The 19948-nt window shown below is 51.9% G+C and overlaps 1 protein-coding gene across 1 annotated transcript in view; it reads left to right on the forward strand.

Moving 5' to 3' along the window:
* The first annotated feature begins 13394 nt into the window (after window positions 1–13394).
* Oprd1 (opioid receptor delta 1) overlaps window positions 13395–19948 on the forward strand; it is a 38697-nt gene continuing 32143 nt past the window's right edge. The window contains exon 1 of the mRNA XM_021651385.2: window positions 13395–13928. Within this exon, the coding sequence (XP_021507060.1) occupies window positions 13702–13928 (227 nt within the window). The 5' untranslated portion in view covers window positions 13395–13701. The remainder of the gene's footprint in view (window positions 13929–19948) is intronic.

A 19948-nucleotide genomic window follows, 5' to 3' on the forward strand; every position in this document is an offset into this window, starting at 1 on the left:
CAGGATTTAGGGGAGGAGAGGGGGAAACAAGAGAATAAGGGGAATGCATGCTCACACTCCTACACCCCCTACGATAAATGAATTAAAACAAATAATCAGTCCCCACATCCTTCACACACTTACTTGGTTCTTAAAGATTTAACTTATTTTGTATACAGTGTTCTACCTGTGCACCAGAAGAGGGCACCAGACCTCCCTAGAGATGGTGGTGAGCCACCATGTGGTTGCAGGGAATCCAACTGAGGACCTTTAGGGAGAACAGCCAGTGTCCTTAACCTCGGAGCCCTCTCTCCAGCCCTAGACTCAGCTCTTGAAAGGGATCCTCCTTGCCTTCCCCTGCCATGATCTAGAATTACAGGAGTGTGCCACTAGGCCCAGCTGATTGACCTCATGCCCTGTCTTGGAAATTGAGCGCATAATAAGTTTGATCAGGCTTCCCAGAGAAACAGAACTGCTCAGGTGGGTGGGAAGATGTCTCAGCCGTGAAGAGCACTTGCTGTTCCTGCAGAGGACCCGGGTTCAGTTCCCAGCGCTCACATGGACCTGTGACTCTAGTTGTGAGCTCTGACTCCCTCTTCTGGCCTCCACAGACTCCTGCACACAAGCGGTGCACATAAACCCATGCAGGGACATACACATAATAAATGTTTTGTTTTGTTTTGTTTTAATTGGCTCATGAGATCATGGAGTCTGCCCAAACCCAAATCTGTGACGTAGACTAGTAGGCTGGAGACCCTGAGAAGAGCTGATATAGAAGTTCAGGTCCAGAGAGAGCTGTCTGTCTGTCTGTCTGATCCAGAATTCTTTTGCTCTCAGCAGCCCTCACCTAGTTGGGGAGGCCTACCACACTGTGCAGAGCTTTCTGCTTTACCCAGAGGCCTCTGCTTTGTATGGAAACCTCATCTGATACACAGCATCAGCCAGGACAGGCAGGGAAGGAGGGTGCATGTCTGGGACCCCAGAATTTGGGAGGCTGAGGCAGAAAGATACACAGTTCAAGGTCAGACTCAGAAACATAGTGAGATCTTGTTTCAAAAAGCCAGGGGTGGGGGTGGGGATAAGATTCTCCATTTCTGGGCACCAGACAAGATGCCACATAATTAATATTATCTTGTATTACACACACTCACACACATGCATGGTATGCTTTTACATACACGCAAAACACTCATGCAAACAAAGTAAAAATAAAACTTAAAAAAAGGCTGCAGTAGCACTTGAATGCAATTCTTATGTCTGCACGGTAGCTTTTTTTTTTTAAGCCACTCCTGGTGGCACACACCTTTAATCCCATCGCTCAGGAGGCAGAGAGGCAGAGGCAGGTGGATCTCTGTGAGCTTGAGGCCAGCCTGTTCTACAAAGTGAATTCCAGGGCAGTCAGGGCTGTTACACAGAGAAAGTAATATACATACATTAATATAGATTAGTTTATGTTATTATAAATTATATTATAATTGGTATATTAATTAATATACAAATATACACACTATAATGTATCATACATATAGATGTATATATAAAATGCCTGTGCCGGGCTGGAGAGACGGCTCAGTGGTTAAGAGCACTGCTCTTCCAGAGGTTCTGAGTTCAATTCCCAGCAACCACACGGTGGCTCATAACCATCTTAACTGGGATCTGATGCCCTCTTCTGGCAGACAAGTGATCCATAGATACAGCACTCGTATATGTAAAATAAATAAATCTTAAAAGAAAAAATGCCTGTGCCACCATGCCTAACCCTATCTTATTTTTATTCATTTTATGGGTTTAGGTATTTTGCCTACACATAATGCCTATGTACCACCCACATGCCTGGTGCCTGAAGAAGCCAGGAGAGGTCATGGGATCCCTTGGGACTAGAGGTATAGAAGATGGTTGTGAGGCTTCCCTCTATCCCCAGGTGGGTGCTGGGAATTGAACCCAGGTCCACTGGAAGAGCGGCCAGGCCTTTTAACCTGCTGAGCCATCTCTCCAGAACTCCGTTTAATTTCTTTGGAAATGGGCAGCTGTTCTATTGCTCCGTCTCGTCTCAAATTGACTGGGTAGCCCAGGATAGCCTGAATCTTTGGATCTGCCTGCCTCTGCCCTCCACATGCTGGGATTACAGACGTGTACCACTAAGCCTGGCTCCCTGTGTTAGTTTCACCTGCTGCCCTCTTGCACACTCTCCATTTATTCATCCACTCATCCAACCAGCATCTTTTTCTTTCTCGAGACAGGGTTTCTCTGTGTAGCCCTGGCTGTTCTGGAACTCTTTCTGTAGACCAGGCTGGCATGAGATCCACCTCCCTCTGACTTCTGAGTGCTGGGATTAAAAGCATGTGCCACTAAGCCTGGCTTTTTTTCTTTTTAAAATTTCATGTTTCCTTGGGCTGAAGAGATGGCTCAGTGGTTAAGAGCACTGTCTGTTCTTCCAAAGGACCCAGGTTTAATTCCCAGCACCCACATGGCAGCTCACAACTGTCTGTAACACCAATTCCAAGGGATCTGACACCTTCACACTAATATACATAAAATAAAATTTAAAAAAATTATGCTTCCTGTCTGGGCGGGCGTTTTGGTTACACTTATGTCTGTGCACCACATATGTATCTGGTGCCAGAGAGGGAACTGGATTCCCTAAAACCAGAGTTACAGGCAGTTGTGAGCTTCCCTGTGGCTGCTGGGAATTGAACCCTGGTCCTCTTGAGCAGCCCGAGTTCCGATCCACTGAGCCATGTCTCCAGCCCCTGCCAACGAGTGTTTCTTAAATACCTGCAAGGAGGCAGTCTCCATCTTTGTGTTGGGGACACAGTGATAAGTAAGAGAGATGGGGTCCCTATCTCTCGGGGTTCACAATATAGTGTTGGGAACCAGCCGAAGCTAGTAAGTGACCAGGATAACACTCAGGAGGTGACTCACGTAGGGAAGGGAAGCAGAGAGAACAGAGACAGCGGACAGCAGGGTGGATGGGATTTAGCTTGGACGCAGGCCTGCCGAAGTGGCTGTTCAAATGCTGCTCTGAATGCTTACTGACCGCTGACGGTGAGGATGACTGACTGTCTCAGGGTTTCAGGGCCTCAGAAGCTTCAGTGGGAACTCTAGGAACAGCGTGCTCATGGGTTATCCTACCTCCTCAGTGAGGGCAGAACAGAAAACACCAGCTTTGGGTTGTCAGACCCATAATCCACCGCTGTATCTACAGTGCAGAAGGGCTGGTCGACAGAAAGGAAAGAGTGCAGTCAAGTGGCGCTGGGGACGGGCAGGCGGGCAGCAGAGAGCGTGTCTCTTGGACAGTTTTCTTGCTCTCCTTGGTTCTGGGTCTGTAACCCTGCCCAGGATTCATAGCCATCCCTGCCCCCTTGCAGTAGACACACCCCCTTTGTCTGTTTAAATTAACTGCATGGATTTCTGGTTTGTGTAACCGGAGTCCCAGCTGACAATGGCCATAAATAACTTCAGCGCAGGAAGTATGTGTCTTCCCGAGGCATCTGCAGCGGGGTACAGCTGTGGCTTAGGGATCAATTTCCTGCCCACTTGGCTCATTCCCAGGCAAACCTCCCTGAAATTGTTTGACTCAGTCCATGGTCTGTCTCTGCCACTTGGGCTCCAGCAGCTTCCACAAGGGGTCTCCTAATCCACCACCATTGTGTCTTTCAGGCTGCACGGATTCACGTATGCCTCACCTCACTGCTCCCTCGGTGTCTGACATACCCTTTCTGTTGGAAGTGCGAGGGTCCATTATTCTACACATATAAGGGCTTTGCACACCTGAGACAGTAAAAACTCCTACTAAGCACCAAAAAGCCCTCACACCATGGGGGGTGGCACTGCACAAAGCCTCTTCAAATTCATCATCTTCTGGGCATGGACTTCCCCAGAATTTGGATTTCAGTAGCCATAAAACCATATCTTTTCTTTTGTCCATATTTTCTGTGCTGAGGGAGGAGGGCTGGGCCTCTCTCTCTCTCTCTCGGTTCAGAGAAAGCGGTTTGCTCCAGTTGCCCTGACAGTCTCCTTCACCTCCTCTGGAGCAGCCCAGGATCTGCTCTGCACTGACACTCTTGTGAGAGGGCAGGCTGTGGGTGACATGCTTTACCAGTCTGGACAAGTCGGGCAAATTCAGCTCCCTGGAGTCGCTGCGGTTGCCATGGCATCTTCCTGGGCTCCTCTCCGTGTAAACCTGGGGGCGAGCTGTTTGGACGGAAACAGGGAAAACAGAAAAAAAAATTCTCCCACTGATGCTGGCTACCAGTAGCACACAGCCAGCCTCTTCTCAGAATCCCTCCCAAAGCCTTGCATGTGGGTCCTGGGGGCTGGGATCTAAATGAGGAGGAAAATGAGGCCTAGGGTACCCAGCATTTCACCAAGTGGTTTCTGCCGCGGCCAAGGAGATCTGGATTCTAATCTAGACCTTGTAGGGATCATGTGACACAGGGCCAAGCCCATTGGAAGCCCTCGGTGCAACTATTGTATGCGAACAAGGGTTGGGCACACACACACGAGAGCATTCTTTGGGTGTATTGAGGACTTTCCACTCCTGGATGCTTTGGCAGAGACGAAAAGAGGTTTGAAACTCTGGGTCCAGGATTCCTCCTTGCTAAGTGAGAGCCATGCTCTTCCCAGAATGCCTGCTGCTTTGTTAGAGTTGTCTGCAGCCATCTCACCCAGTGTGAGGCAAAAGGCCTGACCCAGCTTCTGTTTTCTGCCAGTTCCCCATGTACCGTGTCCCTCTCCCACTCTGGACCTCAGCCTCTCCGTCTCCAGGCGGGAGGAACACGGGGCTGGGTTGTGCCTGTGCTCGCTTTCTGCAGGGTTTCTCTGTGTAGCCTTAGCTGTCCTAGACTCACTCTGTAGACCAGGCTGGCCTCGAACTCACAGTGATCCACCTGCCTCTGCCTCCCTGAGTGCTGGGATGACAGGAGTGCGCCACCGCGCCCGGCTGCCGACACTCTCTGCAGACCTTGCGCTTGAGAGCTTGGATGTCAGAGGTTGAGCACATCCTGTAAGTTCCACTCAGGAAGGAAGGAAGAAAGGGGACAGGAATCCCCAAGAGAGGCAGAGAGGGTCGGGAAGCCAAAGGGGATCAAGAAAGAAGGAAGGACCCAGGAAGGAAGAGAGAACTGATTTCTGTCAAAGAAAAACGACAGCTTGGTCAAAAATCCAGGAGCTACATGGAGGCTTTCTTTCAAAGTATGCCTACCTCCATCATGAGACTGTGCCCCAGGGGGCTGTAAGAGGGACCCAGGATACTGTGTTCCGGAGACCCGTGGCAGCCTGGGGCGCAGGCCTCAAGCTCCGGGGCGCCTCACCTTCTGCATACAGAACCCAGGCCTCCGCCCCTGCAGTCCCATGAGCCACAGGGTCGGCAGGTCTGAGCCTGTCGGGTACTCTCCTCCCAGTCCGACCCTTCCTTGCAAGCCCTGTTCACCTCTGCCCCCAAACAAATAAGCCAACAGTCCCAAAGCAATGCCCGCTGCCGCTCCTAATGACCGGGCGCTGATCGCTGGGGCTCACGTGAGGGAAGGCGGGGGCCAACTCTGGCATGCTCTCCTCACCTCCACACTGCACCGGGGCACCGGTTCACCAGCACAAAGGGCCTCTCCTTCTCCAAAGTGATATAAGCAGGGGGAAATTGAGGCCAGAGGAGTGTCTTGGGAGACGCTCTCTGACCTGTTGAGCTTCCTGCCATCAGGCAGAGCCCCATCAGTCCGGCTTTCCTGAGTCCTAGATTACGCCGGGGTGGCTCTCCGTGCTCCGGCAAGTACGTCTGTTCCTCTCACTAAGCCCACTGGCTCATCCCGACGGGCTTCCGAGATGGTCACTACTGTCTGCGGTCGGTCGCCTGTCTGGGGTGAGTTCAATGGTGTCCTCCGCAAAAGTGTCACACATTAAGGGTAGAAAGAGGTAAAACCATGCTGGCCCCCATAGCCAGATGGCTGCCTACAAGCTGCCAGCCTGCAGGCCTGCAGGCCTGCAAGCCTGGATGCAGGGCCAACAGCCATGTCAACGGTTTCAGCAAGAGATGGAGGTTAGCAGAGACAGTTGTGGAATTGGCAGCTGTTGAGAGGCTGAAACAGGCCCAGCGAGATGGCTCAGCAGGCAAAGGCCACAAGGCTGCTAAGCCTGACAGCGTAAATTTGGACCCCAGGTCTTACATGGTAGAAGGGGAGAACCAACTCTTGTAAGTTGTCCTTTGATCTGGCACACACAACATGGCCCATACATACATACATACACACATGCACGCACACACATGCACACACACACACGATATAATTAAAACAATGTTTTTAAGATGGAAAGAAAAAGTGGTCAAGAATCAATCTCTGGGATACAGAGATGGCTCAGAGGTTATGAGCACTGGCGGTTCTTCCAGAAGACCTGGGTTCAATTCCCAGCACCCACATGGTGGATCACAACTGTCTGTAACTCTAATTCCAGGGGACCCAATGACTTCTTCTGGCCTCCGTTGGGCACCAGGCTCTCACATAGAAATACATGCAGACAGAACAAAATAATAAATAATAAAATTTAAGAAAAAAATAATTAGTCTTTTAGAGGCTGAAAGTGTAGCTCAGCGATAGAGCACATGTTTACTTAGTAGTTTTGGAGTCTGAATTCTGTTTGCAACACTGATAAAACAAAATAAGAAAGAAAGAACGAGCCTCAATTTTCTGTTTGTTTTTTTTTTTTTTTTTTTCGAGACAGTGTCTCCCTGTGTAGCTTTGGCTGTCTTGGAACTGTGGACTAGGCTGGCCTCGAACTCACAGAGATCTGTCTACCTCTGCCTCGCCAAGTGCTGGGATTAAAAGTATGCGCCACCACTGCCCAGCTGGTTCTGCTTTTAATGTAATATTTTTATTAAGTCTTCAAGGATTTCATACATACGTGAAATGGAGCCTCACCGTATCCCTCCCCAAGTCTCAAATCCCACTGTCAGCAAGCAGATGGTGGGTGCCCACCCTGTATCTTTCTCCCATTTGTTGGCTGCTCTCCGGACGAAGTGAGGAAACCTGACCTCGGTATGGGGAGAAGTCGCAGGCACTAATATGCAAGTGCTCTGGAAAGCCAAAAGTGCTTTGCGAATGAAAGTGGTTATTATTTTATGGTTATCTGTACGTTCCCCTTCCCTCCCGGGGCTTGCAGATGGAGCCGGACTGAAAGGCAGCCCAGGGGAGCTGCCAAGAGGAGAGCCAGCTGCTGTATTCTGCAGCAGGCAGCTCTGTCTCTCTGGCAGGTGGGAGCCACATTCCCACGTACTAAATTGCTAATAGCTTCCCTAGGGAGTTTCCTTTCAGCTCTGACTCCTTCAGTGAGTTCTGCTGCTCCCGTGGCTGACGCCTTCTGATGCCCTGGGCTGGCCCTGGATTTCCCATCCGGTTTCCGTTTTTGCCCCTGAAATCAGGGGTGGTGTTAACCAGCAAGCCCAGCCCCAGATTTTCAGTCAGATGTGGAGGGCTCGGTCCACTCTGCCCCGAAGCAAAGGTGGAGAGGGGGACAGGAGTGCTGCTCACGCCTGCAATCCCAGCACTTATGAGGTGGAGGCAGGGGGATTGTGGGGCCAGCTCTGGCTACATAGCAAGACTTTCTCTCAACCTACTCTACGCCCCCCCCCCAAGAGTGGGGATAGACACAAGAATATTCTGCTACCCAAGGACGTGATCTCCTCCCTGTTTGGGGAGGGATGGCGGGCAGAGGCAGCTGGTAGACTGGCACTGGGTCGTAAACACCTGGCACCTCTGCCAAGAACTGAGCGGAGAGTCCAGGCTACCTGATGACGCCAAAAATACTCACAGCCACTCAGGTAAACCTGCAACGAGAAGAAGGAGTCCACTCACTCACTCACTCACTCATTCATTTTTTTTCTTTCCTTCTTCTTTCGGTACAAGGGATTGAACTCAGGGCCTCATGAATGCCAGGAAAGTCCTATGCCAAGAAATATGTCCATGGCGTAGGAGCAGAGTATCTGTCGTTGGCTTGAGCAGGAAGGAGACCTAACCTCTGCCACGTGGAATGAGAGCAAATGCTTGAGCTTGCAGGACTGGCTGGCCCCAACGTCTCCATGCCTGGTAGAAAGATTTACTTCACTGTGTGTGTGTGTGTGTGTGTGTGTGTGTGTGCGTGCCCTCGTGCCCACGCACGGGGACCAAAGCTGGTCACCTCATGGTAGCTGGAATGCAGAAAGAAAGAAGCTAAGCAGCCTGGGACAAAAACCTCTCCCCCGAGGGGTGGTGGTGGCTTGACTTTAATCCCAGTACCTGGGAGGCAGAGGCAGGTAGATCTCTGTGAGTACCAGCACAGATGGTCTTCAGAGCAAGCTCCAAGACAGCCAAGGTTACACAGAGAAACCCTGCCTTGAAACAAACAAACATACATACACACATATGTCTATACATAAAAATCTTCTTCTTCATGGGCACATCCCCAGGGATCTCCTCCTCCCACTAGGCCTTGACTCTAAGGTCTCCACTGTGGGCACATAGACGGTGCCACCAGAGAAACTGGCAAGGAACTGGTGAGGCAGAGTGTGTTCAAGCCCCGGAAATCTCGAACTCGAGACGGGCAGGAATAAGAACCGCTCCCTCCCTATTCTGAGCCTGCGTGCCCTGGCACACACAGCTATGACCCTCTACCTCCTGATTCTCAAGGTGAGTCACATAGCCGGCACCAGGGAGCAAATAGAGCATCACCAGCATGCCAGCCGCAGCCAGTGAAATCCATTCACCCCCAAAATACCTCCCTACTCCCCACATAGTGCCTGCTCACCATGGAATAAACAGACCCATATAAGCGGAATCACCGAAGATTGCCAAAGAGTCGCTGTTTCACTGAGCCGCAATGCTTGCCGGGTATTTGCGGAGAGGGCCTTCCTTCTCTGCAAACATTCACCCCTGGATCCTCGGACCTGGCCGCCTTGCTGGTGGGACCCGAGCTCCAGCTGCTATTGAAGCTGCTGCCACCTTCACTGCCACCGGAGCCAGCCTCTTCACACGGAAGGGTGTGGCTGAAGGCCAGCAGGTCTCCAGGACTTGGCCTTTGGCACCCGGTGAGGACTCCCAAGCCTTAGTGGCCTGAGAAACTACCTCATTCTTGCTCTCTCTGGTGTGAAACAGTCATCGCTGGGGTGCTGGGATTAAAGGTGTGTGGCACCACGCCTGGCCTAACAATCTTTTAATATATATTGCTTCTGTTGGTTTTCTTCCTCTAGAGAGCCCTGGCTAACGAAGCCTGACCTAGTTGGGGGGTGTGTGGGTGTCAGTAAAGAGTTCACAGAGGAACGTGCACTATTTATTTATTTTGATGTATTAGAGATTAAACTTGGGGCACATCTCCTAAGCAAGCCTTCTACCACTGAATTATATATCCCAGCCAAGAAATTAAGCCATTAATTTGAATTACACATTAAGAATAGATATTAAGAGCCTGTAATAGTGACTCAATTTTTTCTTTTTCTTTGAGACAGGGTTTCCCTGTATAATTACCCTGGGTGTCGTAGGGCTTCCTTTGTAGACCAGGCTGGCCTGTAACTCACAGAATTCGGATGCCGCTGCCTCCCGAGTGCTTGGGATTAAAGGCATGAGCCACTGTGCCCAGCTAATCTTTCAAGTGGAAGGAAAAGAATTTTTAAAGTCCTGCTAGAGAGATGGCTCAGAGGTTAAGAGCACTGGCTGGTCTTCCATAATGGTCCTGAGTTCAAGTCTCACCAACCATATGGTGGCTCATAACCCTCTATAAGTGAGATCTGGTGTCCTCTTCTGGCCTGCAGGCAGAGTATAAATAATAATAAATAAATCTTAAAAAAAAAGATTAAAAAAAAGCTAAAGTCCTGATATAGGAGGAAAAAAGAAGCATGATTTGTTGGACTGGGTAGGGAGGAGGCTGGAGGCCAGAAGAGCCCTCCTCTCTTCCGTGTCCCAGCTTCTCCCTTTGCACCAAAGTTTTTGAGTTTATCAGGCCATCTGAAATGGTGTGGTGTGTGGTGTTCAGCATATATGATCAAAGCAAAACTCTTGTCCTCGGATGGTGGCGTGGGAAAGGCTGGGGTCGCTGTGGGGGTGAAGGTGGGGGCTCACACCATCTCTAGCTGACAGTGGGGCAGAGATGGCTGCTGAGCGTGTGTGGAGAGAATGAAAGGGAGAGTGAACTTGGGATCTTCTGGGTGTGTTCTTTTAAAATATATATGAGAAGATTTAAAGAAAACATTTCCTTTCAGGTGTGTATGTGTGTGCATGTGTGTGTGTGCATGAGTGCAGGTGCCTGAGCAGGCCAAAGGAGCCCGATCCCCCTGGAGCTAGAGCTACACGGCAATCATGAGCTTCCCAACAAGGATGCCGGGAACCAAATTTGCGTCTTTTGCAAGAACAGTACTGGCTTTTGACTGCTGAGCCATCCCTCCAGCCCGTGGCTCTGTTCTTCCTGGGAAAGAATAAACTTTGCCTTGATAAATGACTTATGCCAGGGAGCAGGGGTGGGGAGGGAACGTTCCCTGCCAACCTACCCTGGAACCTAGGACATTATCCAAGAGCATGGCAGTGAGGAGTCCCGATACAGTCTTATTCCCATCTGCCTTGGGATCTTTATCATTTTAAATGTCTTGTATTGAGCACCTAACGTGAACCAGCCCTGTCCTGGCTTCCAGGATCAACCAGACTTGGTCTCTCCAAGCTGGTGAAAGATCGTACAGCAATAGCTATAATTTAGTGCCAACCCTCAGTTTTCTTATCTGTAAAGTGGGATGGTAATAAGACTTGGCGATGCCCAGAGCACAGCAACGCTTTTCTTGTGTCTTAGTCACTGTTCTAATGCTGTAAAGAGACAGCATGACCACAGCAACTCTTATAAAAAGAAGAAGAAGAAGAATAAAAAATAATTTCACTGAGCCTGGCTTACAGTTTCAGAGGGTTAGTTCATCCTCATCACGGCATGGTGGGATGCAGGCAGACAAGGCTGAGAGAGAGAGACAGACAGAGAGACAGAGAAAGAGAGAGAGAGAGAGAGAGAGAGAGAGAGAGAGGAGGAGGACAGCCACAGGTTTGAGGCTAACCTAATCCATATAGTGAGTCCAAGGACTATGCACTGAGACCTTATCTAAAAAGGAAAAAAAAAAAAAAAAAAGACCCTTCGGAGAGTGTGTATGGAGAGGCTCATGAAACTCACAAGAATGAAAACTTTAGGAAGCTCAACAAACTTTTCACCATAGACTCTGAGTTTCTTGGCTCGGGTCACATGAACAGCAACGCGTTGCTGGGGAGAGGCGATTCCTCAGCCAGTGCTGGCGATGCCTGCAAGAGGTGCCAAGGATTTGCCTTAAGCTGTCACCCGTGAATGGGTGGTAGATGCTCCAATAGGTGACCCCACACCCAAGCTCCTTTCTGTAACAAAAGGAAACAACCACACTAGACTTGGATGGCTCGTTTCTTTGGTGTCTTCTCGCCCTCGCTATCTGACTAGGCATAGACTTCCTGGGCATGCAGCCCTTTGTTAGCGAGAATGGTCTGGAACAGCTGAGGCTGCCCTAGACTCGCCCTGTAGACCAGGCTGGCCTCACACTCACAGAGATCCACCTGCCTCAGCTTCCCCAATGCTAGGATTAAAAGTGTGAGCCACCATGCCCGGCTGTTGTTTTATATGTGTGAGTGACTGTTTGCCTGCATGAATGTATATGCGCCATGTGTATACAGTGCTCATGGTGGCCAAAGAGGGGGTCAGATTCCCTAGAGCCAGAGTACAGCTGTTGAGAACCACCATGTGGGTGCTGGGAACTGGACTCCAGTCCTCTGCAAGAGCATGAAGTGCTTTGAACCACTGAGCCATCTCTCCAGCCCGCTTAACTTGCTTGTCCTAGTTAAGGTTTGTGTGGCTGTGATAAAATGCTAAGACCAAAAGCAACTGGGGGGGGGAAGGGTTTATTTGGCTTACACTTCCCCAACAGAGCCCGTCCTCTAAGGCAGGAACTTGGAGGCACGAACTGAAAAAGAAGCCAGGGAGAAACACTGCTTACTGGCCCACTCAACTTTCTTTCTTTCTTATGTATGCAGTGTTCTGCCTGCATGTACACTTGCAGGCCAGAAGAGGGCACCAGATCTCATTATAGATGGTTGTGAGCCACCATGTGGTTGCTGGAAATTAAACTCAGGACCTCTGGAAGAGCAGCCAGTGATCTTAACCTCTGAGCCATCTCTCCATCCCTCAGCTTTCTTTCTTATACAACTAGAATTACCTGTCTAGGGGTGGCAATGTTCCCAGAGGGCTGGATCACCCCCCACTCCCATCAATTATATATATATATATATATATATATATATATATATATATATATATATAATGACTCAAAGACTTGCCTACGGGCAAATTTTGGGGGGCATTTTCTTTCCCCAGAGGTGTTTCCGTCAGGTTGAGGGAAGCAAGCAAACAGACCCAGTACAATGGTCTTTAATATCCGGCCCCCCGCGGAGCGCCCTGTCTGTCTTCCATCCTTCTTGGCTGTAGGGTCTTTATATGTGTTTTTCCTTCTTCTGGAATCTTCTTCCCTATTTCCTTCCTAAGTTAGTCTCCCCCACTCCTAAATTCACACCTCACCTCCTTAGGAAAGCTACCCTGACCCGTGGTTTCACAGCGCCTCTCCCTTCTCATGAAATGTGGTTTTTAGACTCGATGTACCTCTTCCCCTCAGGGCTGTAAGCCTTCGGGTGGGGCCTTCATCTGGTCTTGAACACCAGAGTACCTGGCTCCTTCAGAACACCGGCGGCGCTCAGGAGCGGGGCGCAGGAAAGCCTGGCTGGCTGGTAAGGTCTGTATGCGGGTCTCTCTTTCGCTCTCTCGAGGTTTCACCAGCCGCCCAAGCAGCCTGCTAGCTCAGGGCAGAGACCCAGACAGGGAAGTTGTGTTCCTAGTAACACACCCCACTGTTGCGATGGCCGTGACCTTTTCAGCGTGGTGGGATGGCAGTGACCTTGATGGCAGTTATGTCTGCCATCTCCTGGGCAAAGCCTTACAGGCTCAGGGGGGGCTCGTCTCCCCCTGGGGTTGGAGCTGATTTTATTACCAGTTTTCAGTGGAGTCTTTTGGGGGAACCGGACGGTTTTGTTCCTGTCTCCTGAGCAGAAATCACTTGACAGTTCTAGGAGGAGTCGGGGCGAGGAGCGGAGCGCGCGCAGCACGGGGTCGCAGGGAAGAACCCTGGAGTTCCTCGCTCCGCCGTCTCCGTCCCCCCCCCAGAACCCTCCGAAGGCGGCGGGGAGGTTTTCTTCATCTTGCAGATACAGAGAACGAACTTGAGAGAGCTTGAACGACTCGCTCAAGGTTACTCCCCTGGTCCGTGCAGGGGCGGGAGGCGGGATTCGCATCCAGGTCCTCGGAAGTGGCGCGGGGGCGGGGCGGGAGGCCGGGGGGGGGTGGGGTGAGCGCCGGGAGCCAGCCGAGCCGAGCGAGGGAGCGCACGGGGGCCCCTGCGGCCCAGCTCGGAGCCGGGGGCGCAGCGCCCGCCCCCCGATCGCGGGCGTAGCCGGGCGGCTGCCTCCGGGCCACGTGGTGCGCGCGGCGGCTCGAGGGCGCCCGGGGGCTCGGGCGAGCGCGGCGGCTGTCCCGCCGGGCGGAGGCCAGGGGGAGCGAGCGCGGCCGCCTCCGGCGTCGGGGGCCGTGGCCTCCTCCGTCCGCGCGCCGCTCTCCGGCTCCCCGCGCCCAGGGCGCACGGTGGAGAGGGGGCGCCGCGGCGGCGCCATGGAGCCGGTGCCCTCCGGCCGTGTGGAGCTGCAGTCCCCGCTCCCAGCCAACGCCTCGGAAGCCTTCCCCAGCGCCTTCCCCAGCGCCGGCGCCAACGTGTCGGGGCCGCCGGGCGCCCGGAGCGCCTCGTCCCTCGCCCTGGCCATCGCCATCACCGTGCTCTATTCGGCTGTGTGCGCCGTGGGGCTGCTGGGCAACGTGGTCGTCATGTTTGGCATCGTCCGGTGAGTCGGCCCCGGGGGGCGCCGCGGGGGCATGGTCCCGGGGTAAGAGCGGACCGCTAAGGTTGGCAGATCCGGATACATCACCTGGACTCCTTGAGGTTTCTGAAAGGTCCTCCGTGATGAGGACAGGGCTCGGGGGGTGTGTGTGTGTGTGTGTCAGTGTGTGTGTCAATGTGTCAGTTTGGTAACACTTTGGGTGTCTGTCACACAGTTTGTGACCGGACAGTTTGACAGGAGCAGTGTGTGTGTGTTGGGTCCCCTGAAAGCTCACGGGGTGGGCTGTGTGTTCTTCACAGTGCCTTGGGTCTTTGGAGCATTCGGCGGGGACAAACTGCCTGCTCCACGCTATGGGGACACTCCCCAAAGCACATTTGGTGTCATCTTTTGTGGCTGCTGTGTGTGCGCTTGTCCCAAACTGTCAGTGTGTAGCTCTGTTTGGGACTGTATTTGCCCTGCTTCTTGTCAATCCCCTAAAGCTCGTATCGTAGGTGAGGGAGAGATCCGGCTGACTGTGGACACCTGTCTTTGTGCTGTGTGTTCTCCGAGGCAGCCCCATAGCTCCTGTGGACTGGGCATGGAACTGTGGGTATGATTTCTCCTCCTTGAGGCCTGGGCTACAGAGTGAGTTCAAGGCCACCTAGAGAATATAGCACGACCCTGTCTTAGGAGAGAGAGAGAGAATAGGAGCCTGGGGGTCTCAGGGTGTAGCTCAGTTGATAGAGGGCTTGTGCAGCATGCAGAAACCCCAGGGTTCAGTCTAGCCCGCTGGAAACTGGGTGCGGTGGTCCTCGCCTCGGGGGTGTGCAGGCAGAGAGCCCAGAAGTTCCCAATCATGTCTGGTTACACAGAGCACTTGAGGCCAGTCTAGGGTAATGAGCGTGCGCCGAGGTTAAGCGGCAGAGCACTTGCCTACCAACGTGCAAGGCTGAGTTCTGCCTACATTGCCAAAGCAAAAACGTCTCCAACATATCTGGATCGGTGGGCACATTGACGTCAGTAAAGCATCTTCCCCCTCACATTGAATTAAGGGCTCATAGCAAATAGAGGTTTTCGTTGTCCCCTCTGTCTGCCGCCAAGGTGCCAGGGGGCCGCTGGGAAGGGCTCTCAGAGACTCGGGAACGCTGAGACAGCATGTGCCCCTGGCCTCTGTTCCCTCTCTTGCTGAGTTTAGGGCTTCAGATGCTGGACCCCCAGCCAGAAGATGTTCTGGAAAGATGGTGCCGAGCAGAGGTGAAGGTCACGGCTGTGAGTCAGGTGGTACCCACGTTCTACCCCATCCTCAGTGCTTCCTACTGATGTGGCTTTTGGCCGAACATCTCAACTTGCCTGAGCCTCATTTACCACCCTTAACAAAGCATGATGATTAAAATAGTCTGTGAGAGCCGGTCCGTGGCGGCACTCGAGAGGCAGAGGCAGGTGGATCTCTGTGAGTTCAAGGCCAACCTGGCCTATAGAGTGAGTGCCAGGATAGCCAGGGCTGCACAGAGAAACCCTGTCTTGAAACAGACCCCCCCACACACACACCAAAAAAACAAAACAAAACAAAAAACCAACAACAACAAAAACCCCGAATAGGCAGTTGGGAAGATTAAATGGAATCATTCTGGTAATGGCCTAATAGCAGACACCTGGAAACATACTAGGTCTTTGGTGTGTGTTGGGGGCTGGGATTAACCTGCAGAGCCGCAGCTGCTGCAGGTGTGCAGAGCGGACAGCTGCGGGGGCCTAGTTGTCTATAGTTTCCACATTGGGAACTACTCCTGCTTCTGTCCCACAAGGGCACAGCTTCTCAGCAATCAACAATGATAATGGCTGATGGTAATCATTGCCACACCTGTCCAGCCTCAGTTTATTTATTTTTTGTTGTCGTGTTTTTGTTTTGACATAGCTTTGGCTGATCTGAAACTCACCATGTAGAGCCAGGCTGGCTGGATCACCTCAGGAAGATCCCCCTGCCTTCCCTCCCCTCCCCCACCAGTGCTGGCATTAAAGGTGTGTGCCACCTCGCCTGGGCATCACAGCCCAGACTCTGAGTATGGGCCTCACGTGGCCTCTTAGCTCCTAACAGCCCTATCTCAGGGACCCATGGTGAGTTGCAACCCCAGGATCAATTCTTCTGGATGTGGGATCCAGGGCAGGGACTGGTGAGCAGGTGATGCCTGGCCTGAAGGAGGAGCTGCAGCTGGCTCTGTGGAGAGATGGGCTGGGGATACCTCAGGCAGAGGGAGCAGCATAGAGAGTGCGAGGTCCAGGAGGGAGTGGGGAGTCTCTTCTGGGGTCTGGGTGGCCGCGAAACCAGAGAGGCTGCTGGACAAAGGCATGACAAGGCCGGAGAGTAGGCTCCTTCTCCCTGGGGTTGTCGGGAACACCTGACATGTTCTGAGCTTCCATAAGGCCTGATGAGTCTTCCAGCCCAGCCTCTGCCATTCAGGTTCCCAGGGGGGTGCCGATGATGGAGGAGTGCCGTAGATCCCAGGGACAGAGGGAGTCGATGGGGTCGGGGGATGGAGTGAGAGCTTGAGGGGAGGCTGGAGACAGGCCGGGGTGGCTGTGTTAGGATGGACGGGTGTGCTGGGGATCTGGCTGCTGGGCTGGAGGTGGACTTGCAGTCTGGACAGGGTTCTTGGCCCCATGCTAAGGCCAGCCATGCTGGGGCTTTGGGTGTTAGGAGAGCCATCTGTGAAGAATGCTGGTCAAGACGGCTGTGTTAAGAGGGTGGACCAGGCAGGCAGAGTGGGTGTGGGGGAATCAGAGGCTGGTGCCAGACAATGGGGGGAGCCCTGTGACCCTGGACAGGTAACCAAAACCCTTGCCTCAAGCCTCTGTGACCTTTCTCTAAAACTCAAGCCTCCCAGACCTAACAGGAAGGCAGAAACTGGCCCGAGGTCTTTGGATGAAAGGGAACAGGGAGAGAGCGAGCTGCAGCCAGGGCCTGCTGGCCTTGCCCAAAGGCTGCCATTTCCCAGGTCTTAGGATCACTCCCTGGGGAGTGTGTGTGTGTGTGTGTGTGTGAGTCACAGAGACAGCGGGAGTGAGTGGGAGGAGTCACCAAGGACACAGAAGCTCTCCTGAGCTTCTCCCGGATTCCAGGGATTCTCTACCCAGCACCACAGTCCTGCAGTGGGGACTTTTATTCTCATTCATGGCAGAGGAGACGCCTCTCTCCGCAGAGCAGAGGCAAGCTTTTGTTCTGTGACGGGGTCTTCTGTAGCCAAGGCCGGCTCCACCTTGCTGTACAGTTAAGGATGAACGTGTGATCTACACCCCCCTCCCCAAGTGCTGGGGTTCCAGACACGCACCACCACGCCTACCTTAGACTCGCGTCTTCCCGAGCCCCCAGACCACCCTTAATCACTCTTTGGGATGCCTGGAGAGCGGAAGCCAAGGCTGTGCAAATCTCCGAGGCCTCAGTGTGTGATGCCAGCAGCTGCAAGCGCGGACATCAGGGCAGGAAACGGACATTTTCTGGAAGAGCGAGCGTGAACAATACATAGGTTCTGTCTCTGTGCCTCGGCGTTCTGCTCTGTGGAATGGGAGCAAGGCAGCCCCTCACAGGGTGAGCGTGAGGAGGTCATGAGGTGTGAACCGGCACTGGGTGTTTAGTGAGCGTCTCAGGAGCAGTTTCTGTAAATCCAGCCCTGCGGGGGGGGGGGGGGCAGTGAGGGGGTAAGGCTCACCCCTAATTCACTCAGTTGACATTTAATAAGTTGAGGCAGAGCTTTGCGGGGATGCCGCAGGGAACCTTTATCAGGCCAACACTAGAAGCTCTCTTTTACAATAAAGATAACTAGATAGTTACTTCAGGACCTGAGGAGACATTTCAGCAGAGGTTGGTATTTCCCATAATCCTACTGCAGGGAAAAGCTTAATCATTTATACGTGTCTGCTTCTATTTCCCATCTCTGCTTCTATGCACACACAGACACACACACACACACACACACACACACACAGGAACGCACAGAGAGATGTAGGCACACAGACACATACAGAAACACACATACATTTGTCTTTATGAAATTAGGATCACGTAGCGAAATCAGGTATGTGGACTGTGTGTGATTATGTGTGTGAAGGTAATGGGGAGATTTTACTCAGGTAGCCCACACTGGGCTTGAGTTTGTGATCCCCTGCCTTCTAAGCTAGCTTGAGACACAGAACTGAAACCTTATTTCAAGATAACAAAACCAAAGGGAGAAGGGAAACAGTTTTTGTTTGTTTGTTTTTAAAGCTGGTTTGGGGCTACAGAGATGGCCGTTGTTAACAGTGCTGGCTGCTCTTCCAGAGAAGCAGGTTCAGTTCCCAGCTCAGCTAACAGCTGTCTGTAACTCCAGTTCCAGGCTGTTCATCCGACCCCCTCTTCTGGCCTCTGCGGGCACTGCATTAGCATGGCGCACAGACAATCTGACAAAACACTCATTCACATAAGATAAAAATAGTTATTCTTTAAAAGCCCCTGGATATTGATGGCTACATTGTGAATGCATTCTACTGAGCAAGTTTAACAAGTATTTGCTATTTTTCTTTTTTAAAGATCTATTTATTTTATGCATCTAAGTATTTTGCCTTCATGTATGTACATGTACCGTGTGCATGCCTGGAGTCTAAGGGTCAGAAGAGGGCATCGCATCTCTTGGAACTGGAGTTAACCGATGGTTGTGAACCTTCATGTGGGTGCTGGGAACCGAGCCTGGGTCCCTTTTAACCAACAAGTGTTCTCAACCTTGAAGCTATCTTCCTAGCTGTGTCATCGTCATTTTCTCCCCTACCCCTTTTTTAAAAAAAAATTAGATTATTTATTTAATTTTACATGTGAGTGTTTTGCTTGCATGTTTGTTTGTGCACCATCACACACATGCCTGGTGCCTTTGGGGGCCGGGAGAAGGAACCACACCCCGGGAAACTGGAGTTCCAGATAGTTGAGAACCAGCCAGTGGGTGTGGGAAGGGCTCCCGGGGTCTCTGTAGCAGCTGCTGTGCTCTTAAACGCTGAGTCATCTCTCCAGCACAGAGGGGACGAGTTGGGGGTCTCCTTTCTTTCTTTTTGGGGAGTGTATGTTCAAGACAAGGTTTCTGTGTATCCCTAGCTGTCCTGAACTCACTCTATAGCTCAGGCTGGCCTGAACTCACAGAGATTCATCTGCCTCTGCCTCCCGAGTGCTGGAATCAAAAGTGTGCACCACCATGCCCGGCTCAGGGTCTTCTTAAAAAAGAAAAAATTAACTGGTGTGTGTATGTGTGTATGCATGTTTGCCATGTATGTGTGAGGGTGTCCGCAGAGGCCAGAAGAGGATATCAGATCCCTCTGGAGCTGGAGTTACAGGCAGTCATGAGCTGCCTGCTGTGGGTTCTGGGAACTGAACTTGGGCCTTCAAGAGCAACAAGGGCTCCTAACCACTGAGCTATCTCTCCATCCCCTTGTTTTTCTTGCCCTCATGGCACTCTAGATGGTGCTTCAAATATATATGTATATAAAATCACACACATACACATGTGCATATGGCTTTTTTGTGGTTTCTTTTTGTTTATGAGACAGGGTTCCTCTGTGTGGCCATGACCATCCTGGAACTCATTCTGTAGACCAGGCTTGGAGATCTACCCGCCTCTGCCCCCTGAGTGCAGGGAGTAAAGGCATGTGCCACCCCCTCTGGCTTCTGTGAATATTTTGAATCTGTGTGGTTGTGTACCCTTTCACTGTCTCTGTACGGACTTTCCCTGAAGTCGAAGCTCTTTAAGAACTGGCTCCTGTCCTGTGTAGAGCTTCCTGCTGTTGAAGGGATAAAGCGGACCCTAGAAAGCCAATGGTGGAAGTTTTGTGTCGGAGAAAAGATAAGACAAGCAAAAATTCAGGCTTCCCCACCCCAGCTGGAATTGCAAGAATGACTCTCAAGTGGCTGTGACCTGAGGGTTCATCCCCTGCATACCCCCCCTACAGCTCCCTCCCTGCCTCTCCACCCCCACCCCGCCAGATGTCTGGACTTTGAGAGGCAAGGGCAAGGCTTGATTTCATTAAGCTCAGGA

This window comes from Meriones unguiculatus, chromosome 3, assembly GCF_030254825.1.
Source record: "Meriones unguiculatus strain TT.TT164.6M chromosome 3, Bangor_MerUng_6.1, whole genome shotgun sequence".
Lineage (NCBI taxonomy): Eukaryota > Metazoa > Chordata > Mammalia > Rodentia > Muridae > Meriones > Meriones unguiculatus.